Source organism: Calliphora vicina, chromosome 5 (assembly GCF_958450345.1).
Source record: "Calliphora vicina chromosome 5, idCalVici1.1, whole genome shotgun sequence".
NCBI classification, from domain to species: Eukaryota; Metazoa; Arthropoda; class Insecta; order Diptera; family Calliphoridae; genus Calliphora; species Calliphora vicina.
The window spans coordinates 104,546,087-104,572,525 of record NC_088784.1 but is presented as its reverse complement, the minus strand read 5'-3'; the positions used below and the strand labels follow the sequence as shown (position 1 = coordinate 104,572,525).

Sequence of the window (26,439 nt, the reverse complement as noted above, 5' to 3'; positions counted from 1 at the left end):
TATATCTGCTATAGACCCGGTTCGGTTGCTATTTTAAATCGCGAAAAACGCCCCACAAATGGCTGATTTTCTCAATGGATCAGAAACGATTTTTGATCTATGTATATCTGGATGACTAAGTCTTTAATATAGACAATATGGATATCTAATAATAGATATTTTAAAGACCTTTGCAACGCCATAGTAAGTTGGTCCTACAATAGGCCAAAAACGGGAAACATATTTCTTAAGCCGAATATTTTCTCACGAAAAAAAAATTGTCATAAAATCTTTTTCACTAACACATTTTTTTGTCATAACATTTTTTTCATTAATAAATTTTTAAAAAAAATTTGTAAATTTTGTTTACCTAAAAGTTTTTACTTTAGGTGTAATTTGGTGAAGGGTATATAAGATTTGGTACAAATTTTATCAGGATTTCAGCATAATCAACATATTTATGACTGCTCAAACTGTATTCCGGGGGGACAATTGTATCGGGCTAGGTGAAATCATGTCCATTTTCAATACAAAACAAACCTTAACCACAGAGAGTATTTGTGGAAAATTTTAGCCAACTAGCTCCTTTCGTGTTTGCAATAGACAGACGATCGGATATACATAACTAGATCATCTTAGAATTTCATAAGGATTTGTCTGGGTCTGAGATGAATTTTTCGATGTGTTAAAAACGGAAAGACAAAATCCAATTATTTATTGCATATTAGTGTAACATCAAGAACCTATATAATGCCGGATTCGTTTCTCCCTTTGACTACTATTAGCCTACTCTCTACGATAAAGAGGCGAACAGCAAATCATTAGAATATGAGCAGATTATTAGGAAATTATCAGTTTTGTTGGTGTTGGTTCTGATTTACAAATTGTAAAAAATGTTGGAAGAAAAAAAATAATAAAATTTTAAATTTAGTTTTTACCAAAAAACTATTTTTTTTAAAACTTTTTTCAAAAAAATTAAATTTTCAAATAAATCTTATTTCCACACATTTTTCAGATCGGTTGTGGTTCTACATATTTTACAGTCACCGAACCAATTAGCAAACAAATTGGCCAACAGGTTAAGGATGGTGCTTTAGACAGTATAACAGGAGAGAAATTCGGTTGGTGGGTTATCTGGCGTAAACAATACAAAACCAGATCAGTGCGTAACCGCAGACAAATTGAGGGTTCCGGTGATGATGATGAAGATGATGATTATTATGATTATGATGACGAAAATGACGATATGTAAGTTATTATTATGATAAATTTTAGTTACAATTAATTAAACATTGGTTTTACTCCCACAGCGATACCACCACCAGCACTACACATGCTCATCGTCATCATCATGGTGATGAAACGGTAAGTTTTTATTTAAATTGTTATAAATTCACTGGTTACTTTTATTATTATTTTATTTTAACTAAAATGGTAAAAAAAAATTTATAAAAAATCTAAATGTTAATGGGTTTTAAAATTGCAAAGAAAAAAAATGAAAATATTTTGTTTTAAATTGATGATTGGTTATTTTACTTAAGAAATTTTGAAATTTTCTAAACAATTTGCACTTGTATTTATTTAACTCATTTGTTATTAACCATATTTTATTACAAAAAAAAAAAAAAAACAAATTTGGGAAAAAATCTATATAAACTCTTTGTTAAATATTTTATTGTGTATTAATTGAATTAAAAACAAACTATGTGGTTTCTTTCTTTTCTTTCATACTTTCTCTCTCGTTTTTTTTAAAACAATTTTCTTTAATTTTCTAACATCTGAACAAAAAATATTTAAAAAACAAAATAAAAATAAAATTGGGTTCTTAATTCTGTTACTAATTTGTATATTTGGTTTATTATGTTTTTTTTTTAATTTTAACTATTTATTTAACCATAACAACGTAACAAAACATAACATAACATTAAACATTTTACAATAATTCATAATAATTTGCACATTTTAAATCACTTGTTCTATATTTATATATATATTTTATATGTCGAACAAAAACTCAAAATCAAACCAAACTCACCATCAATCATATGTATAAATTATAAAAAAAATCACCAAAAAACACTTTGTTAAATTGTTGATTTGTGTTACAAAAATATTGGGCAAAAACAATAAAATGTTGGTTTAAAAATATTAAAAAAACACATAGTCTGAAATCACATCAAACAAGTTAGAGGTTACAAATGATAAAAGTGACAACATTATACATCATAATGAAATTGAAAATATTGGCAATAACAAGAGAAATAATGATGATATAACGGCCTTAAAACAAACCGATCCCAATGACAATGAAGAAGACGATCAGGATGTTGAGAAAACGGATTCGAATCTTTTGCTTTTAAACAAAAAGGGCAACATAGATGAGGAAATTGTGGAAAGTGTTTCCCAGTTGGAATCGGTTATAACAAAAACTATAGAAAATACCAAGAATTTAGAAGACATACCAGACATTGTAGTGGACCAACCAGAGGACGATTTATTGGCGGAAGTTTTGCAACCTTTAAGTCCCCTAGATGAGGTAGAGACCCCAGCTAAGAATACAGATAATCTTAATTTAAATACAGTCTATGAGAATCCCAATGAACTGGACTCGGATGATGCCTTAACCAATAATAATAACAATGATTTTAATGTGGCCGAGGTCCTTGACTCCTTGACACCCTCCTCTACCATCACAAACACCTTGACGGGCAATAATTCGCCATTAGTAACATTGGCGGGGGTAAATAAACAAGAAAATTTAGAAAGTTTTTCAGACAGCACTACACCATTTAGCTTGACCAGCAGCAGCAGCAGCAGCCATAAAGACAATCATTTAGATTTATTTTCATTGTCATCGTCATCCTCATCATCTACACCCCAAGGTCACTCTCATCACTCCTCATTTAGTAGTGATCCACATCATTCAGTTACTGAAATCACCACAAATTCACATTTAACACCTGCAATTTTAACCGATACAACTACGACCACCACCACAAATACACCACTTGAATCTGAAACCTCTTCTAACACTGCGTCTGTAACAATTCCATCGTCGTCGTCGTCTTCGTCCTCCTCCACCATGTTGTCAACTGTTTTGAAAAAGGTAATGTGTGTCTTGTTTTATAAAGCAAATCCTTTAGCAAAAACTTAATAATTCCACATTAAAAAAATAATAAAAAAGAAAACGCAAAACTAAATCGCCCATAAAAAGCGTTGTTGTTTCTTCTTCATTGATTTCTTTGTTTAATAAAATTAATTAAATAATTAATCAGTTTTCTTGTTTTTTGCCTATTTCGTATTTGTGTTATACATATTTTTTTTTCCTAAATATTTGTTGTCAAATTATGTTCTACATACTACGTACTACTCTACTCCTCCAATCCTAAACTATTTATTTGTGTTGTTTCTTATTTTTATTCCTGCTCCTCTCAAAGAATTGGTGTTTTTATCTGTCTTTCTTTTTTCGCCTTTTACAAAAATATTTATCTTAATTTCACCTACAACAATCTTCTGTGTATAATTTCTTATATATTAGTTTGTGTTTTTTTCTAACTTAAGTAATTGTCCTTTAATTTTGTACAAATCTTAATAAAATACTTTTTTAAAGTCTATCTTTTTTTCGAAAATTGTTTTTTCCATTGATGTATAGAGTGTAATATACACAAATTTCACATTATAACACTTTGTATAACAGTTTATAATAACACATAACAGTTTTTAAAATAATTTATTTTAATACAAATAAAAAAAGTCTCTAAAATATAGAAAATACTATTATATGGAAAATATTGTTATAGGGACAAAACGAAAAATTTCGATGAAAAAAATTTTTTTTTTTTGAATCTAAATCTCACTATTGTAGATTCACTGACTATGCACTCCACCAAATATGTTAACTGTTCAAAATACAGAGTGAAACTTTGACAATAATATTTGACAAAGTAATGAAATTGTAAACAAAAAATTAAATATTAAAATTTGTTTCGATTAAATATAATCAAGGCGTATTAGCAAGGAGATCGCATAAAATCAAGAACACTTCCAATCGGTAATAGTCCAGCATTGCTATTGCTTTAAAAAACCTTCCTCCCACAACCGTAGAATCATACAACGGCTTCTAATTGAGGAAAATAGAGTTGTGTAGCTCATGAATGACCTAGTTCAATTGAGCTATTCACTCAACTGAGCGAAGTGAATCATTCATCATACTGAGCGTTTTCAGCTCAGCACTGAGCGTTTTCAACTGAGCGCTGAGCGTTTTCAACTGAGCGCTGAGCTGTTTCAGTTCAGTGCTCATGAAAGAGCTGCACAAGCACATTCATTTGTCGTCTTCAATGTTTCAGATGTTTCACATGTTTCACTTTACTCGTCAATGCTCTTACATTCTTTCGCTCACTGACATTGAAAAGTGAGTGAGTATTGTGTCCTACAAAAATAAAACGATCATTCGAATGTAGGTTTGTTATGTATGTTTATGATCGTATGCTGCCGCGTATATATTTTTGTTTCAAGAATTATTAGAGTTATTCAAATTGTTTTTGTTTTCATGAAGGAATTTTTATATGTGTGCTATTGAATGAATGTGAATTTATTTATGGTATGGTGATGTAGAATGAAATAAAGAAAGAATATTGCTACAGTTTATAAGGAAATTTCATAAAAAAATAATGAAAAAGGCAAATACATAATTGTTATTGTTAAAATAATAGGTAATTGTAATTGAAAGTATGTAATTAGTAAAAAAATGCTATTTCAAAAATACATTAGTGGGATTATATCTACCAAAAAACATAATTAAAAAAATACAAAGTACTGATATTCTTAATTAAATTAGCAATATTATTTCAATCACTTTTTTTAGAAAACATATGTATATCTTATGCACTTTTTTACTACACTGCTACATCAACAGAACATTTGTCAGCTGCCATGAGCGGCCTATCGTGGGTTTTTCGCTGTTTTTTGGAATGACAGTTTAGAATTTCTGAATTTAAGGAATAAGATTTATAAGATTTTCTTCTTCAAATTCCAGTTAATATCTCGAGTTTTTTGGTAATTTTATTATTTTGTGGTAAAAGAATACCTTATAGTTAGTGAATGTTCTGCTTAACAAATATTGTCTAAACATTTGGTTAGCATCGGAAATTAGAAATAAAAAATAATTAACTCTTTTTTCCGCAAAAATATTAGTTTAATAAAATACAATTTTATTTTTTAAAATTGTAATCAATTATTTCACGCATAAATCACTAATTGTCAAAAGACTGTGTGTTTTTACAACTAACAACAGAAATAATTGATTTAATTCACTACAAGCAATTCTCAAAATGAAATGGTCATTATACAACATACTGAGCTAATGAGCTAAAAGAGCGACCTAGTTCATTTGAGTGAGCTGAGCTGAAAAGAGCGGTCACTTCACTGAGCTAATAAACCCAACTCTAGAGGAAAAGCTTTGGAAATGGGTATATATTTTTTATACTCTTCACCATCAGTGGCAAGGGTATATATAAGTTTGTCATTCCGTTTGTAATTTCTACATTTTTCATTTACGACCCCACAAATTATATATATTCTGGATCGTTATAGATAGCGAAGTTGCCATGTCCGTCTGTATGTTGAAATCAACTTTCCGTAGCCCCCAAATAACTTACAAACATGATTGATATATCAGCTCGGTTGCTATTTAAAATCGAGACAATCGGCCCACAAATGGCTGAGACATATATAAAACCAGGACAACCTCGATTTTTTTATCTGGATATCCAATAATAGATATTTCAAAGACTTTTTCAACTTAAGGCAAAAGTAAGTCGGACCTACAATTGGTCAAAATCGAGAAAAATATTTTTTAACCCGAATTTTTTTTCACGAATAAAAATTTATTTGTTATAAATATTTTTTTTTTTTAAAAGAAAAAAAAATTGAAAATTGAAAAAAAATTATTTCATAAATTAAATTTTTTTTTTGGGAAATATTGAAAAAAAAATTTCACCAAAAAATTATTTTTTTTAATTTTGTTTACCTAAAAATATTTAAAATTTTTATTTTAAAGTATAATTTGGTGAAGGGTAGATAAGATTCGGCACAGCCGAATATAGCTCTCTTATTTGTTGAGATATACTTTGTTCAAGTACAATTTTTTGGTTCAATATTCTGGGATTTTTTAAAAAATATATTGATCTTAAGGACTTTCGTGCCAAGTTTTAACAAATTTGTAAAGGTTAAGGTCCAACGCCTTGTTGAACATTTTACTACATTTTAATTATATTGATATTAGCGTAGTTCTAGTTTAGTTTAATATTTTAGATTACTCCGTACCGATGTGAGAATTATTTGGTTGATCCCGATGGGTATAACGCCACGCAAAAAGAGCTTTCACCTGGAATTACCACTCAACATATACCTTCGTATATGAAGTCAGCCTTACTGATTTTCACTCCTAAGTTCTATGGTCTCCACCAATATCCAATTTGAGTTTTGTTTGGTACACAACCACGACAAAATATATGTTTATTAATATTAAAATCAATGCAAAAGCTCCGATAAACCGTAACGCGGTACTGTTATACGATGCCAAATATTAACCAATGCAAGAGTGAGCCGCAAAACTCTCGAAGGCAGGGAAAAATGACGGCCTGATTGTCCTTAAGCGATAATGGCAATGACGCGCGAGCTCTTTCTCCACCCAGAGCTGAATTACGACTCAGCATAGTTCTATGGTGCAAATCGTGCAACATCAAATCATTCAGGATAGGAGATTGGAAAGAGTTTCCTTTTGTTCTTCCTCTCTCTTCTATAAACTCAAGACTTGCTCAAGTTGACGTGTGTGAACCAGCAATAAAGGAATGTGACTTTTTACATAAAATAATGAATTTTGATTTGAAAATGATCAACTTTTGGTCCTTATATTTCTGTCATTTATTTACCGATTTTGCTGATTTTTAATAACAATCTTCTTAAGGTAGGATCACACGATTGCCGCAATGCACCAATTATTGGTCTATTTTATACGTCAATCGCGTGATTTCACAACTCATTGGCTCATATGTCAAACCACAACAATATTGTGCTTATTTGGCCCAATCAAATGCAACACTGGTGCGGCAATCATGTGAATGCTTGATATGCAACATGCACCAATAAAAAAGTTAAAAATACAACAATATTTATTGTGTTCTAGTGCGGCAATCAAAGAAGACAATTAGCGCCAATATTCATTTTTGTAAAAGAAATATTCTTTTTGTGAGCCACTCTTTGACCCACATACATCTTTTAACATTTCTTTATTAATTTTTTTATACGATAATTAAGGCCGACGCAATTTTCTTTTTTTATTTAACAAATAATTTTTTCACAATTAGATTTTTTTACATTTATGTAAACAAAACAAAATTTAACATCTAGACAACAGCTGTTTCTCTGAGTTGCCGCAAACTAGAACAATCGTGTGACTGGAATGCGACAATTATTGCCACTATATCGCTTTGCGCCAATTAACGACAATCAAATTTATATAAAATGAGGCAATCATGTGACTGCAGAGAATTTGATTGGGACAATTTCTTTATTGGGCCCCAATTCAGCACAATAAAAATTGTATTAAATTGGTGCATTGCGGCAATCGTGTGATCCTACCTTTACAATTACATATGTATAAATCACTATTACTTTATTTGAAAGAAATTAATGAAATATAATTTATAATTTTAACTTAAAATTTTTAAGTGCTAAAATCTCCTGATGTTTTTCTTCTCCTTCGAATACCCTTGCTTTTATCATCAAACAAGCCAAATCCCATATTATTCCCTTGTTTTTATATTTTTTTTGAATATGTTTTGCAAAATGTAATGCAATTTACACTTAGTATCTATTACAAACATGTCAAATCATATGTATGTATGTGAATTAATACATGTATCTAGATACTTTTGCTTTACTTTACTTCTTTTGTGTTTTGTCATCATTATTTTTACGATTCTTTTTCGTTTAATGGTTTTCAATTTACCAAATCAAACTCAAAATACAACACAACACAAATATATGAATTCAATGAATCTTCATGAACGATGATGATGTATTAACAAAACAAATAGCATGAGATTAGTTCAAATTCCAAGCCTATTGAAGGGACAACTCACAACAATGATAATAACCATAATAATGATGATGTTGAAGCTGAAGCTGAACCAAAAGCTGGCATAGAGGAAGCGAGACAGGAACAAGATTTAGGAAATTTCAACAATAATGAAGACATATTGAATACTTTAACAACCATAACGACAATACCAGCAGCAGCAGCAGCTACAACAGTGAAAAGCCAACAAATGACAGCAATAACAACAGAAACACAAGAGCTCTTGCTGCAGCAGCAGCATCATCGACATCAATATTATCCCAGCAGTAATAGCAATAACAATAATAATGATGATGATGATGAAAATTCTATGGAAATTGCTAAAACAAAAGCAACAACTTTATTAACCACCTCATCTAATATTGGAGCATCATTAGCAACAACATCATCATCATCAACAGCATCGCCCTCATTGCTCGACATGTTGGCACTAGCAACGACACCAACATCAACAACAACTCCATCTTCTATGTTAACACCATCTATGGATATACTAACACCATCATCCACACTTGAGTTTCCAAATGAAAATGTTTTTGAAATCAATATTAATGGCAAAAAGGTGAAAATTTCTATTTAACACCCAATCAATGCATTTGGCACACATTTACCTTTTTGTATGTGTCAGAAATTATCAGAAAAAAAAAAAATAAAACAAAACCTAAAATACCAAAACAATTTTAAAAGCAAACCAAAATACTTATGTACCTCCAAAACCTATATTTTTTTGAGAAAATATGTAAAATGACATTTAAACTGCTTTCATCATGATAAAAGAAAAAAAAGCATGTCTCAGCATGTTTTATTTTAATTGTTATGACATGAAAATACCAATTGAAAAACTCTCTCTTAGCAAATTTTTTATTAAAAGAAATCCAAAAAAAGGACCTAAAAACCTAAACAATTTATATGATTTTTTTTTTGAATTTAATTTTCATTTAAAAACTATGAAAAGCGTAATTTTGTTTAATTTAAGTATATTTTTTTATAATTATTTTTATTCAATTATTTTTTGCACCTTACACTTGTTATTCAAAATAACTATAAATACTTACTACTGTATATTCATAAACATTTTGTTAGATTTGATTATTTCTAACTAAATATATGTATGTATGTCTGTAATATTTTTACTTAATGTTGGCTTTTGGTAGGCGCATGCTTAAATTAATTACTCTCTTTCTCTCCTTAAATACTTCCTACAGATTTTAAGTATGAATATAATTTATTCAATTTTTATGCTAAACATTTTCCAGCTGTATTACAATTTTATCAACTCTTAAGCATGATTTACTTAAATATAAAAATCAAACTTTAAAGAAATTTTATTAAATTTGTTTCTTTTCATTTCTCTCTCTAAAACACAAAAAACCAAATAGGATGAGACCACAATTGAACCAGAAGATAATCAAGATTTACTAAGCAAATCGGTATGTTACACTAACTAACTCTAAGAATTTCAACAAAATTTAATTACCTACTTTTATATTTTATATCAGTCTACCACTACCGCTCAATCTACCGACGATTCAAATGCTTCGGTCTCTGTCACCACCGTGCTACCTACAACTACCACTACTCAGGCTACCACAACAGCTGTTCCAACCACACCCGAAGTTGTTACTTCTACCACAGCTTTGCCTGATTATGTGGAACCAAAGATTGAAAATTCTCCACCCATGATTAAGTCACGCTTGCAGAAATTAGCTGTTACCTCGGGCAAGTCCTTTACATTTGCTGTACCCGAAGATACTTTCTACGACAATGAGGATTTGTCGAATTTGCGTTTGGAATTAACCGATAAGGAGAGTCGTGAATTGAAATCAAACTCATGGTTGCAATTCAATGCTGAAACTAAGGAAATTTATGGATTGTAAGTGAAAAATTAAGAAATTTAAGTCATTATGCTATATTCAAGGACACCTTTTTTCGATATCGATTTTGTGTGAAAAATTATTTTTTAAAAAAAAATTCAAAATTTTTTATGGCAAATTTTTTTTTTAAATTCATTTATGAAAAAATTTTAAAACAAAAAATTTTTTTTTCCTGAAAAAATTTTAAAACAAAAAATTTTTTTTTCCTGAAAAAATTTTAAAACAAAAAATTTTTTTTTCCTGAAAAAATTTCTGTGTAAAATTTTTTCCCGATTTTGACCTATTGAAGGTAAAACTTATTTTGGCCTTTGAAATATCTATTATTGGATATCCATATTGTCTATATTAATGACCAGGGCAACCAAAAATATGCAAAATCATATTTTTTGCTGTGCGTCGTATAAATATATGAGTTAGTTATTTATCCGTTTCAGACAATTATAAGAATTTTGGCATCGATTTGTTAGTGCATATTTTTGCATATTTTGCTCTTTACTGCATATTTTGCGTTTTATAGCATATTTTTGCATATTTAACTCATAACTGCATATTTTTGTTGCATATTTTCTTTATTTCCATTATTTTGTTTTCTAAATATAATTTTATTGCTTGTATTGTAGTTTTTCATTTCTATATTTTACAATTTTGTTAAGGTACAATGATAATTCGCCTAAGCTACTTAAAGAAAAAAATAGAGTACCCATAACCGACTTATCTTCATTAAATTTTCATTGACTTAAGGGATCTTAGTTTCCATATATTTGAATTAAATATTTTTATTTTTCCGCAGTTTTAAAGAAAACAAATCATTTCACTATTGTAAGGCTTTTTGATAATTCTGTTTAAATTTTGGAAGTCAAATTTAGATGTTAATCTTCATATATGACAAGTGCTCCAAAATCCACTGCAAGTTTTTACCAAACAATTACAAACGCTCTCTATAGCGATTTTGAAACTTAATTCAAATGATAAAGATTTTAAAGCATTATGTATAATAGAAACATTTCGAGAAATTCTTAATATCCTCTCCCTACAATATTATGCAACTATGTAATTACTAAACAAATGTTTATTTACTTATATTATTTTTAATAAAACATTGAAATCAAACAATATCCAACTATTTTTAAGTGCATATTTTTTATATTTCAACAGCATATTTTTCATTTTTAAGTGCATATTTTATGCGCATAAAACACTTTTTTTAGAGCATATTTTTGGTTGCCCTGTTAATGACTTATTAATCCAGATATACTAGATCAAAAATAGGTCATATATCGATGTTATGTAGGTTTTTTCATCCGAAAAATAGTACATCTCAGCCATTTGAGGGCCGATTGTCTAGATTTTAAATAGCAACCGATATATTGATGTATGAATCATGTATGTAAGTTATTTGTTATCTATAACGATCCAGAATATATATACTTTGTGGGGTCGCAAATGAACAATGTAGAAATTACAAACGGAATGACAAACTTATCCATGCCACTCATGGTGAAAAACTTCATAAAAATTGCCCATAGACCATTTTTCAGACAATATGACGAGTTTATATAGAAATTCGAATTAATTTTTATACCCTTCACCCTGAGTGGATTCCGTGGATCCATTATAGATCTCAAAGTCGATATAATCATGCCCTTCTGGCTGTTGAAATCAATATATCCGTTGTATGGCTCGGTTGCTATTTAAATTCGCGAAAATCGGTCAACAAATGGCTGAGATATATGCAAAAATCCATGACAATCACGATTTTTTACCAATTAGACGAATGCGGCTTAATACGTCCATGACTTTTTGAATGAAACTGGTTTTTGTATAAAAAAACATTTTATTTTTAAACATAGTCTCCTTTGAGCTCTATACACTTCGGCCAAAGTTTCTCCAATTTATTTATCATCGTGGTCTTCAAAATAGGTATTTTTTGTGACACGATTTTATCGCTGAAGCCAAATCTCTTTCCCACGAGCCATTTCTTCAGGTTCGGAAGCAAGAAATAGTCATCGGGACAATGAGAGAGCAATTCGTAACCTAATTCATGGATTTTTGCCATGGAAACTGCAACGCGGCACTCATCTTGCGGAAAGCTTTCTCATACCCAAGTGATGATTCAAAATTTAAACCACTGAGTCATGTGAGATGCCTATGACTTCCACAATCTCTCACAATGTCCGATCGACCAACACCATATCGTCAATTTGTTCAATTGTTTGGAATCTTTCGTACATGTACGACCACAACGAAATTCAGTAAATCACTTTTTTACCATTGAAATTGATGGTGTAGAGTTCCCATCTGGCTTAGCCTTGGTTTGAGTCATGCTTAGTGAGCTCACGAAATTCACTTTTTTCCATTTCCTCCTCAAGTCACGCGGTAGTCTGCTATCAATGGCTGTCAAACACAAAGAAAATGACGCAACTTGTTCGAATTTTGACAGAAGCCAACTGACAGATGCCTGTTGACAGGAGCATTGTGGTCCTTTCAGTTAGGAGGCGGGAAATTCAAAAAGGACACCAACAAATTTTTGTTCAACTAAAATCTGGGTAAAATTTCACAATTTTACCTGCTTTCCTTAAATCTTTCTAGTCCGAAAGTATTTCTGTTTTTTTATGTTGGGTAACAAATTAACAAAAGTCTCATGACTGCTTCTGATTTATTGATGCCTACGGTGTCATCAACCGGGGGGGTTTTGGAAAACTTATTTCAATACAGAGACGGGTGGATTAACGGAAAGCTCTAAACCTATAAGAGTCCACAACATTTTTACTTTATGAGACCGCAATAGAAAATTGTAGAAATTTATCTTATCACTCATGGTTAAAGGTATAAAAAACTTTAAAAGAATGTAAGTCACAGACTTAAAAAACCTTGTGTATAAATTTAAAGAAAACATTCGAAAAACTTGGCTACTTTTCTATCAAAAGTTTAAGATTTATGCAGACAGAATCTAGAAATTTAATAACTTCACCTTATTACTACCTCATTTTTAAACTCCAATATACTTTCTTTCCTTTACAGACCTTTAGATGATGCTGTCTCCAAATGGCAATATCGCCTCACAGCCACCGATTCGGGTAATGAGTCTGTAACAGAAACTCTAGAGATATCAGTGCAACAACATCGTGGTGTCCGAACAGTAAATCATGAAATTAATATCTCTGTGAAAATCAATGAAAAGAACATGCACTACATAGACTGGCAAATGAACTTGATAAATGGTAAATATCATAAACTATCACCAAATTATTTTATTTCCCCTGTAATAACTAAATTTCTAAATTTCAGCCATTGCTACCACACTCGGGGACGACAATACCAACTCAATTGTGGTGCGTGAAATACGTGCTAATCCCCAAGATCCCAACACTGCCACTTTGGTGTACTTCAATGAAACTCTGCCCACCAGTGAGTGTCCCGAACGTGAACTTAACAATTTGGTTAAACGTTTAGATGTCAGCCGCCTCAGTGATTTGGTGCAACCCACATTGGGTATTAAATCGTTAACTGGTCAATTGATAGGTTCTTGTCAAAAGACAGCCGCTGCTAAACCCAAGACACCAACGCTCAATGTTAAGAATGCACCTCCAGTACCACGCAATCAGGTAGATCGTGTCGTTGCTACTATGGGCCATTTGTTGGTCTACAAGGTGCCCAGCGATACCTTCTTCGATCCCAACGACAATGAACTTACCTTGAGCTTAAAGACCAAGGAACACAAAGAACTCGGTCCTCGCCATTGGTTGCAATTCGATTCAAAGAATGAGGAATTCTATGGCGTTCCAAAGAGTGGTGATATCGGCTCTGAAGAATACATGTTGGTGGCTGAAGATGCTGGCGGCCTAACAGCTACAGATGCTCTGGTGGTGCAAGTTAATCATGCTCCCAAAAAGGATTTCAGCCTGTACATCAAAGTATATTTGGCCATACGCCATGAACAATTCACGCCCGATTTGCAGCGTAAATTTATTGAACGCATTGCTAATCTGTTTGGTGATGCCTCCACACAAAATATACAAATACGTTCGGTGACTACACATCATGATTCGGATGGTACTGTTGTTAATTTCTATAATACAACGTTGTTTAAAACACACAATCACTGTCCGGAAGATGAAATGGAGGTGTTACGTAGCGTCTTCTTGCAGGATTATACAGTGCGCGAACGTGTTAAGAAGGCTTTGGGTCCTGAATTGAATATAACAAATGTTCAAGTGGTGCCATTGGGTAGCTGCAATGGTAAGTAGATGTTTATTTTTTTGGTAGAATTTGGAAAAATTTATAATGTCATGATTGGTTTTTTTTTAGTCCAAACAGATGTTACACATCGTGAATTTGTGCCCAACAAAACGGAAGAGCCCATGTTGAAATCTACATTCTCGGAAGATTATATGTACACCATCATTCTGCCTGCCATTATAATTGTTTCCATGATTTTAATTGCTTCTCTAATCGCTTGTTGTTTACATCGCAGAAGACGCAAGAGCGGTAAAATGGAATTGGGTAAGTGCTTAAAGGCTATTTTTTTTAAATTATTTCCCTTGTTATTAAGAAAAAATTTTAAATTCAAAATTAAATTTGGATTTTCCAAAACACCAAAAATTACATCATTATTAAATGGAAAACTGTACAGATTTTTTATGAAGAGCATAGATGACAACTAGATAGGTAAATGAGGACCAAAAACCTAAGTCTGTTGTCAACTAAAGCGATTTTATAACTTTTGAACAAACTTAAAGAACTTGTGTTGGTTAGGTTAGGTTCTCAGGCAGCTTGTGGATAGTGCAGACAGGAAAGAGAGCAGCTCTCTTTGTGTTACCTGAAAATAAAGATAGAAAAGATGGACAGATAGAAATGAAAAGAGAAGGGGATAGTCAGATGTAATGAAGAAGTAAGAGAAGGGAACAGGAAGGAGGTCCGAAAAATAGAGAAGAGGAGATTATTAAACACCAGTCAATTGACGGATATTAGGTCTCTCCGTGGAGATTCTCGTATCTGGCCTATTACTGTTCCTGATAAAGGCATAGATATATTTTTTTTTATAAAAAAACCAAACACAACCTGCGAAGCTTTTAGGTTGTCTGCAGATACACCCAGAGTCTCTGGCACTCTATCTTCATGTCCGAAAGATCAGAAAGACTACTTAAGAAACGATGTCATAGAAACCTTAAGTGTAGATGTCCTAATGACAAAGAAAATGAAAAGAGAAGGGGACAGTCAGATGTATTGAAGAAGTAGAAAAAGGGAAGAGGAAGGAGGTTCGATAAAGAGAGAAGAGGAGTTTATTAAGCACAAGTCAATTCACAGATATTAGGTCTTTCCGTGGAAATTCCCATGTCTGGCCTGATTAGTTGTTCCTGATAAAGGCATTGATGCACTCTAGCTTCATGTCCGAAAACTCAGAAAGACTATTTAAAGAACAATGTCCCGGAAACCTTAAGCGTAGATGTCATAATGCTGGACAATGACAAAGAAAATGAAAAGAGAAGGGGACAGTGATATGTAATGAAGAAGTAGAAAAAGGGAAGAGGAAGGAGGTCCGAAAAAGAGAGAACAGGAGTTTATTAAGCATCAGTCAATTGACAGATATTAGGTCTCTCCGTGGAAATTCCCGTGCCTAGCCTGATTTGCTGATTATTGTTTCTGATAAAGACATTGATGCACTCTAGCTTCATGTTCAAAAGCTCTGAAAGACTATTTAATCTCATAGTAAAAGTTACAAACTTGTAGCTTGCAATTAGATAACGGAATCCCGCATAGGCGCATTTTTCCCACAAAGCATCAGCAACACAGTTGCCCAAAATATCTCCGTGTCCACGTACCCAAATAAGTACGACAGTTGTATGACTCGTCATACTGTTTAAGGATGCCCGGCATTCCTGGACTATATTAGATGTTATGTACACAACTGTCAGAGATTTTATTGTCAGTATATATACGAATATCCCTGCCAGATATCTTGTTATAACTGAGTCAGTTAGCCGCTCTCTTAATGAGCGATATTCCAGCTTGAACAGTGCTACATTCATTTGGAATTCTAAAATATAGCTTAGTTTCAAACTCCTGAATATAGACACCTACGCCAACTCGATCTCCATTCCTAGAACCGTCCGTATTGACTGAGAGACTTGTTGTAAGAACCTGTGTAACAAGTTTTAACATATTTGGACCGGCTTTAAGTCCGAAAATTGTTGTTTCCTTCCAGTAATGTTTAGCAAAATTATTACTTTCGAATAAGTAAAGATTCTGGAAAAATATTACAAATAAATATGGAAAATGTTAAAAAAAATTATTTTATTTAAAATTCGAAATTAATTAAGACTATATGGAATCATGAGCTATTAACTATAAAGCAAATAAAGCTATACATGTTTAGTTACTGATTTAAATTCAAGTTCTAATTTTAAAATATAAAAAAAAAAACATAAAAATTTCTCTTCTAGGTGACGAAGAAGAACGCAAATCTTTCCGTACCAAAGGCATACCTGTCATCTTTCAAGATGAATTAGATGAGAAACCTGAAATTGGTAATAAGAGTCCTATTATTTTAAAAGATGAGAAGCCACCACTATTACCACCCTCATACAATACCTCAAATATGAATGGTAAGTTACCAAATTCCAAAACAACACCCTAACACTTCATACACAAACTCTTTTTGTAGTAGTAGTTAGTTTTAATAACATTAAAGTAATCAAGTTTAATTTTAGGTGATAATGATGTCGATGAATATGTTCCACCGCCAGCTGTTGTAGTAGGTGGTCGCGAAGCAAGAGGGAAATCACCGGCCACGCCATCATATCGCAAGCCCCCACCATATGTATCACCTTAAATTTGCAGAAAAACTCCAACTATAAACAAACAAAAAAAAAACAACAATTTAAGGCAACAAAATTTAACCAAAATTACACAGAAAGAAAATATTAAGTTGAAAAGGAGACATTAAATACAATAAATACTTAATAATCTATACATGGAAAACAAAAAATAAAAATAAAATAAAATTATTATATTTATATGGAATTAAGTGTCAAAAAAAAACAAAACAAAATAAGAAAAAAAAACAATTTAAAATACTTATTATAATAATAATGAATGATGATGATGATACTGTACTATACTTATATATTTATAACTTATTGACAAAAAACAAAACAAAAACCTTTAATTTAAAACACCAATCACAAACAAAAAAATCTACTTTTATAAAAGAGTACTCTAAATACTTTCAACTACTTAATTTTAAATTTAAAAAAAAGAAAGAAAGAGTTAGAAAAACGTAACTTTTTTTTTGTAAACAATCATGTTCTTAAATTCTTTATATTTTTTTAAAAAAATGATGACAGGAAATTTAATACTTTAACATATTAAATATATATGTATGAATATATATTAATAATTTGTATAATAATAATTTAAGTTATAAACTAAGTTTATAAAATTTACTTATATACGATATTTTTTTAAAAGAAATGTTTATTAAAGATTTAAAAGAAAAAAAACAAACAAATACTTTGTGGTAAATCCTTAATATATATCTCTTTTAAAATTAGTAAAACTATATCATTAAGGGGGCATAAGATAGTTTTGTAATATCCTAAAGGGGTTACTACATAATTCAATACGAGAGCAAATAGTTTCAAATTGCTATAATGATTATTTTCATTTTCGAATGAAGTTATGTAGTAAAACCTTAAGTGTTTTTGGTTTAAGCTGAAAGTGTTTGAAAATTGTAAATTGTTTTTAAGAAATTATTTAAAATTTGAAGAAATTGTTTAAAATTTTAAGAAATTGTTTAATATTCTTCAATTCTAAACTGTCTATATAGTTTAAACTGTTTTGTATTAATGATTTTAGTAATTAGAGCTAAATTTTGGTTCTATAGTTTTTTTACTAACATCATGCTAATTGTAAATTAAGAATGTGAAAAATGAATCAATTTTAACTTTAAGCTTTTGTTACGGCTCTTTATTTTATATTTCAAACTCAACATTTGACCTAAAAAGGCACAAACTTAGTGATTAATAAATCCTTTAATCACTTACAATAATTTTTAAAGTTTCGAAACTGAAGAAAGAAAAAAGTGATCATTAAATTCATGAAATAATTTAATTAGATTAATGGACGTTCCTGAAAATATTGAAATTTTTCACACAGTGTTAGTTTCCATTCAAACATTTTATCTTTTCATATTTTATAACTAATGCTGTTGTAACAGTAATACTTTCCGTTCTCTAATATGAAGAACCGACTGCTGCACAGCATTCATTAGAATTCAAAAGACCCGGTTTTTCAACTATATTCATAAATCTTTGAAAATCCTTACACCCTAATTCCTAATTCATTTTTAATTTTATGAAAGTTTTATAAAACAAAATTTGCATACAAAATTTATTTTATAAACCTGTAATAAATTTAAAAATTGATTATGAATAAGGTCTTTAATGTTGTTCAATACTAAATTGGAAACACTGAGTTCCTAAAAAATAGTTCTACCCTATGATTATTTTAATATTTTTATATAAATCTGTTCAAAACATTCTGGAAACCCATTTGAGCTGTTTTTAGAATGTTTCGACAACGGAATACCTTTTAAATAAAATGTCTTTGTACCTAGCTGATAGCTTGTAGTTTTAAAACCCAAATCACTTCAAATCGGCTTATCAATTTTTTTTCATGATCTCAAAATTAAAAAAAAACTATTAACTATTTAAAAAAAAAAAACTAAAAGCTATCAGTTAATAAAGACAAAAGAAAAGGAATTTTTAAAGAAAAAATATCTTAAGGGCCAGAATAAAACTAAGAAACTATCACAATATTGTTAATATCATGTTAAAATTTCATATATCATCAACAGTTCAATTCAAACGATTTCGAAATTAAAAAAAGATCGATGACCAAAAAAAAAACAAATGATTTTGGAAATCAAATCAAAGCAATGAAAAAAACAAAACATTTTGAATCGAATCAGAGTTTTGAATTAATCAATTCAATTGCAAGCTTAATTTACTCAAATCTTAATTCGGAATTAAACAATTTCAGCCATTTCCATTCCAAAAATCCATTTCCATCATCTAATAGCTTCATTGAATAGATTTTATTTATATAGAATTCATTCATCATTGAATTATTGTAATTCATAATGGAATTAATTTATAACATTGAATGATTAAGTGCCTGATTCAGAATTATGAAAGAAAAACTATTTTCAAATTTTTGTATGAAAATCACTTAGTTTTTAAATAATTTTTAAGTGTTTTTCCATACAAACATTGTTTTCCTTTCGTAATTCTGAATTAGGCCCTAAATTTCTTTTTAATTCAAATCTAAAGGCCTAATTCAGAAAGACGAAAGGCAAATAATTTTCTAAGTTTTGTATCAAAAACATTCAAAAATTATTTCAAAACAGAGTGATTTTCATACAAAAATTTTAAAATTGTGTTTCTGAATTAGGCCCTAATACAAATTGACTTAAAATGTAATTTCTTCAATCAGTTTTGTTTATTTTTCAATCATTTATGGCTCGATTATGGATGGCAGCTGAACTAAAGTTAAGTTGTTTGTTTCCAAAATGGTATTACAGATGTCAACTGACAGCTATCATTTTCTGTTGCCAAATTGGCAACCAGAAATTTGTGGTTGCCCTCTGACAACCCATCTGAAGATCGGTTGCCATCCATAATTCAGCCATTACAACATGCAAAATGAAACAAATGCATTGAAACAAATTGTACAAATTCTTTTTTTGTAATAGATTTGAATTGAGGATAATTTAAATGCCTAATTCAGTAACACCTACAGACATTTTTTTTTAAAAATTTGTAAAAAAATCACTTTCTGCCTGTTCCACGATGTCGAAAGAAAAATCAGTCGAACAAATTTTTATGAAAAACACTCAGTTTTTAAAATTCTTTCGAATAGTTTTCATATAAATTTGTTCGAATCATTTTTCTTTCGACATCGTGAAACAGGCCTTTAGTTTTCAAATAATTTTTTAGTGTTTTCAATACAAAAAATTCAAAATTATTTTGCAGTAGTGTTTCTAAATCATTCGATACATTTTTAAAGCTATTTTGTAATAGATTTAAATTAAATATTCAGCAAGGAATTAATTCTATAATGAATAAATTCTTAAAGGAATCAATTCAATACATTTGAAGTCCTAAGAAATTAAGACAGTGAATTAATTCGTGCTGAATGGTTTAATGGAATTGTTAAGAGGATTATTTAATTTGATTTTGAAAATCGAATTAGGAATTAAATCTTTCAAACCTTTGAATAAAATATAGAAGAAACACAAACATATTTAAGGGTGTGATTAAAAAAAGAAACCGCAAAATAATTTTAAAATTTATTTATGAAAATCACTCAGTTTTCGAATACTTTTTGAGTGTTTTTCATCTAAAAATTTGAAAACTGTATTCTAGACGTGTTTCTGAATCAGTTAACGATATATTTGAATAATTTACTAAAACCTTTCAACTTAAACCTCAAATATTGACTTATTACAAATCAATTGATGATATAATTTGAACGATGAATTTTAAAAATTAAACTTTATAAAGAATTTTTTTATACTAAAACTCTTTTACATTAAGCTTATCGTTCATTAACTATAACAAATGCCCCTTTATATCAAAATTCGTTAAAATTTTGTATTAATTTGAAACTAGATAAAACTTATCTTTAAATATCATTGAAAAAAAATATGGAACAAATTGATAAGAAATGAAAGAATGAAAAAAATAATAATAAACTTGAAACTCTAAAGGTTTTGTAATTGAAAAACAATCATATAAATCAACAACTAACGCCACCAACAAACAAAAAACAAACAACCAACCAACCATTATAAAAACGTAACGAAACTCGTATTATATTTAAGTAAGAAATTGTTTTATTTAATTTGAAAATATAAATTGCATAAGTTGCGTAAAAAAATTGCTGAATAATTATGAATTATAATTAACAATTTTTCCCTTTTTATATTGAAATAATTATACAAAAAAGAACTAAACCACAAATATTAAATATTTATGTTAAATTATAATAATTTGTTAGACAGAAAAACAACCAACTAAAATTTAAAAAAAAATACTTTACAAAAGATTTTTTTTATTTGTTGTATAAGTTAATAAAATTTCCCATATTTTATATTGATTTTTGCTTAAAAAATAGAAGTTAGAAAAAAACTCGAAAACATTTGACAACCGCCCTATTACGAAATATTGATTTGTTTTAACTTTTTGATAACATTTATTAAAAATAACATAACTAAGCATAACAAACATTAAGAATTATAGAAACAAAATATATTATTATTATTATTATTAATATAAGGGTAGTTTGTATATGAAATTGAAAAGAAAATCATAAAACTTTAACTTAAGATTTAGTAATTAAAACAATTTTATTTTGAAACTTAAACAACAAAGCAAAACCCCTCCATCATTTAAAAATTAAAAGAAAAGAAAAAAAACAAAAAATCATTTTATATACATACAAAGATAAAAAATAAATAAAAAGTATTGGCATTAGGAATTTAAGTTTTATTTTGCTTAAAAGTTCATAAACTCTTTTATTTATTAATTCATATTTAAATGAATAAAATCTTTATTAATAACTAGCAGAGTTTAGGGATTTATTTGAAAATCTTGTAAATTTATTATTTTTTATTATTAATACCTTTCAAAAAAAAAAATAAAAACAAAAAGAATTCTATGATTTTGTAAGACAAACTGCTAGAAGTAGTTTTAGTTTTTTAAGTAATACTTATGAAACCACAAATTTTGTAAACCAAACTCACAAATTTTCTTTTACTTTTTGTCCAATTGCAACTACATATTTTATTAAATACCACTTATATAAGTTTTTATTTTTTTTCTCTTAGCATTTTGAGATTAATTTTGTTTCTCTCTTCTACTCTCTAACATTTTTAATTTGTCTCTTTTTTTTAATATAAAAATATAATCATTTTCCCTCAAGTCATATCAATTTTGCATTTAATGAATGAATGAAAGTATAATTATAATTATGTTTTAATTTTATTTTTGCTGTAGCCATTTAATGATCTGTTTTATTTAATTAATTAATTATTACATTACTATTACTATTATTATTTTTTATTTTCTTTTACACAAATTAACCATATAAACAATCATAGTTAATCATATTTTTATATAAATAAATAAGAAACGTTTGTTTTTAAGTTTATTATTGATTTACAAACATTTTTTTTTAAATAATGAATACATAACAATAATAATAAAACAAATTATGAATATTAAACAAAAAAAAAAATAATAAAAAAAAATGCCAAAGATATATTTCATTATATTGTTTTTATTTCAAAAAATGAGTAAGATATACACTTTTTCTTAATATTTAGACGGCCTCAAAGAACAAAGAAGTTTGAAAAAATAAATAATTTTGATGATTGAACAATAGATAAATACACATAGATCGGAAACTCAAAGACCTAAAAAACTATGTGAAAACAAAAACAGCACTTGTAAGTGTGATTTTTATACCCTACACCACCATAGTGGGGAGGGTATATTGGGTTAGTGTTGATGTCTTTTATTGCCCCAAGGACGAAGCCTATTGAATTTGGTCCTTTGTTTCTCCTTGCACCCATCTGAAAATAGTCAAGCTCTCATAAATATCTTAGTTACATAGATATCGAAACGATATTCAGCACAACTAAGTTTTATATAAGACGACAAAATATAGTGATGATCGGTCCATAATTAGTCATAGCTCCCATAAAAGCTCCACTTCCGAAAATCACTTTAACTAGCATAAATCTCTTAAAAATGTTGGTATTCCGGTAAAATTTAATACAAATAAGTTATATATATTCAAAAGTTAATACAGCCAAATTTTATAACGATCAGTCCATATACTTTATTACTTGTTTTATTTTACTTTTTAATGAAAGTAAAACTTTTTTAGCAAAGTACGAAAAAATTACATCCATTAAATGGTTTCCATTTTCCTGTTGGCAGTTAATGACTTTTTTTAAGACGTTTAGCATAACGTTGTACAACGTTTCAGGCTCCAATGTTTTGTAGTTTGTTGACGTAAGCCCGTCACTTCTAGAGACGATAGAAAAATCAAAGGCCGTCAAATCAGAGGAATGAGGTGGCCACACAAAATCAGCATTTTTTTTAATTATACGATCATCAAAAAGTTCTCGCAGAATCTCTCGCGGTATCAGCTGTAGCTCCATCTTGCTGGAACCATATGTCAGGATTATGGTTCCAGCAAGAGGGATATACCGCCCGGAGACGGTTTCTGAGTCCCTAGCTTCAAAAAAATATGGACCGATAACTCTATCAGCCATAATTGCACACCAAACCGTCAATTTGAGAGGGTGTAATTGTTGCTGATGTATTGCTCAATGATTCAGCAGTTCAGTTTATTATCATATCAATTTAAATGAAATTGTGCTTCATCGCTCATAATAAGATTGTACAAAAAGTAGTAATTTTCTCTTGCAAGAAAAATTAATCTATTGACATTTAATGTAGCCGTTGTGAATATTATATGGAAACATCCCCAGATCAACTTTTAGAATGAAATTCGCAATTGTGTACCACGTCGATCAGTAGGCTCAGATTGATCCGTGTAGAGACTTTCTCGTACAGCAACCACAGGTACTCCAGTGCGAACAGGTCAAACAACACCATTATTATTTGATGCAAAAAGATCATAAAATTTTAAATCCAAAATTTTACATTTTCCAAAAGTTTTTAAACGAAATTTCAATAATATTTTAAAAACTCTAATTTTAACAGTTAGCTATTTGCAAAATAAGGTTGAAAATGTTAATCCCTGCCGCATCGGCTCTGATGTTTGGAAATGTTTGTCAAGATCTAATGCCAATTAATAATCTGATTAGTTAATCTAAAAGTAAATCGAACCCAACTTTAATTCAAGCAAAGACTATAAATATATATCGACTCAGTATCACTTTCTAAGACGATGTCCGTCCATCCGTCTGGCTGGCTGTCCATGTAAAGATTGTGCGCAAAGTACAGGTCGCAATTTTGAAGATATTTCAAACAAGTTTAGCACGAAGCCTATTGAAACTGACAGAAATCGATCCATTATTTCTTAATTGTTTTCAATTAATTTTGTAAATGATTAAAAGCTAAACAAAACTGAATGAAGAAATAATATTTTAATTTAATTTAAGAAAATTTAAAATCAATTTTTTTTTATTGTTATTAAAAAATTTTTAAAAATATTTGCCCAATTCACAATCGAAGTCGTAGCATTGTAAGTTGTTTGTGAAAAATATTTTCCACACTAAATTTTTTGAAACAAAAACAAAATATTAATAAAAAAAATTACGACATACAACGCTACAACACTACGACACCAATTGGCAATTTTTTTTTTAACATTTTTTTGGGTGAAAAAAAAATTACATTTAGAAAATATTTTAACCCATTGTACGCCTCACTTACTATGACATTTCATATGTCGTTGCAAATGTCTTTGAAATATGTATCATTCGATATCCATTTTGTTTATATTAATGACTTTGTAGTCCAGATCAAAAATAAGTCAAAAATTTAAATTGTCCTGGTTTTTTCATTATATCTGGGCCAATTTTCTCGATTTAAATAGCAACCGAGCCACGTCTGTAGCGGATATGTTTATGAATGAATCATGTATGTAAGTTATTTCTGGGCTACGGCCATTTGATTTCAATATACAGATGGATAGGCGGACACTATCCAAATATATAAACTTTGTGGGGTCGCAAATGAAAAATGTAGAAATGACAAACTTATATACCATGGCCACTAATGGTGAAGGGTATACAAATTTAATCATTTAAAGATTGAATCAATTCATTAAGTGCATTATTAATTAATTTAACGCTGAATTAGTTTTTACCATTCCTGAAACTATTTGTTTACCTTTCTGCTAATCAAATAAATACATCAAAATATTTGTTGCAGACTCACATTAGTATATATATTCTGGCTCCTCATAAGATTGTCAGCCCGAATATGAAATTGTCCACAAATGCTCTCTGTTGATAAGGTTTGTTTGGAATTGAAAATGGGACCCTGATTTCACCAAATGTCCCCCCGGAATACTAATTTAGCAGTCATAAATTTGTTGATTATGCGGCAATCCTCATAAAATGTTGCATAAATTAGTTCTTAGTACTCTGAAATTATACTGTAAAGAATGTCAAAAAACGGGCAACAATTCAAGGACCCCTAAGAAAATTACTTAATAATTTTCTTATAATAATTAATATCGTGATGTAATTGGACATAAACTAGTTTTATATGAACCTAAATCTTTCTAGCAACTTTTGTGAGGATCGGCCAATAATTGACCACATCCCCAATATATCAGACAAATATTTTATTGTAAATAAATAAAAAAAATACAAGATTCGGAACAGCTGAATATAACATACTTACTTGTTCAATTGAAAAATGATTAAGATTGAGAAAATTTAATTTATATCAAAGCAAGTACTTACCGCAAATGCTTACAAAAAAGGAGTCATCACTACGTTTCCTTACAAATAAGAACTTAAGTTATTACTATTAACTCTATTACAAATTGTCTTTAAAAAGTTATTCTTTATATATTTTCTAACCCCCTTATTCATAATCAATTTTTAATAATATAAAAGGTTTATAAAACTGAATTTCCATACAAAATTTGTTTTATAAACCTGTAATAAATTTAAAAATTTATTATGAACTAGTTGACCGCCCGGCTTTGCCCGGTAGCATTTACTAATGTTAGTTCTTCCTGTTCTTATCTATTTGCAAATAAAATATCTAAATTTGTACTGCATACTTTTGGGAGCTTTTTTATTACAGTTGACTGGACTCAAATAAAAAAAATTCCGAGTTTTAACTGATTTTTTTTAATTTTTTTTCTTTACAAACCATCTCCTGAAAACTTCGAATCGAATAAAAGAAAAATCAGCTAAATCGGTCCAGCCGTTCTCACGTGATGCCATTACATACATGGACCATTTAATTTTTATATATATAGATAAGGTAAAAGTAACACAATTGTAATCATTTAATGGCTGATATCAGGGTATATGTAAGTCATTACAAAGCTTTTGCTTAGTCATGCATATGGTATGAAGTATTCATTGCAAAGTAAGTTGTTCGGTACTTGAAAGTCATCAGCAAGTATTTGCTGGGTAGATTTATATTTGAAGATTTTGGTGTGGTTTGATTTACTAAATATTCATTATTACTTACTCATTATCCCATACTTACAAAATTTACTTTAATATTTAAATTGAAATTAAACTGCATGTAGATTTGGTTTTTTTTTATTATTTTATTGTTATATAAAATATCACTAAACATTTATTTTGATATATTTTTTTTTAATTAAATAAACTTGTGTTTTCATAAAACAAAAAAAATTAAATGAAATAATATT

At 29.4% G+C, this 26,439-nt stretch overlaps 1 protein-coding gene across 7 annotated transcripts in view; it reads left to right on the top strand.

Annotated features, from left to right (window-relative positions):
- The window catches only part of Dg (Dystroglycan), a 188,719-nt gene extending 171,216 nt beyond the window's left edge, over positions 1-17,503 (top strand). For 4 of the 7 annotated variants that reach the window (XM_065514223.1, XM_065514222.1, XM_065514225.1 and 1 more), the window contains 10 exons: positions 995-1,227; positions 1,290-1,344; positions 2,144-3,085; positions 9,499-9,549; positions 9,619-9,992; positions 13,015-13,214; positions 13,282-14,232; positions 14,302-14,496; positions 16,437-16,598; positions 16,704-17,503. In XM_065514223.1, the coding sequence (XP_065370295.1) occupies positions 995-1,227; positions 1,290-1,344; positions 2,144-3,085; positions 9,499-9,549; positions 9,619-9,992; positions 13,015-13,214; positions 13,282-14,232; positions 14,302-14,496; positions 16,437-16,598; positions 16,704-16,825 (3,285 nt within the window). In that variant the 3' untranslated portion in view covers positions 16,826-17,503. Of the gene's footprint in view, positions 1-994; positions 1,228-1,289; positions 1,345-2,143; positions 3,086-9,498; positions 9,550-9,618; positions 9,993-13,014; positions 13,215-13,281; positions 14,233-14,301; positions 14,497-16,436; positions 16,599-16,684 lie in introns of all 7 variants that reach the window. The other 3 variants (XM_065514227.1, XM_065514226.1, XM_065514229.1) reach the window with 3 other exon arrangements.
- Positions 17,504-26,439: the final 8,936 nt, after the last annotated feature.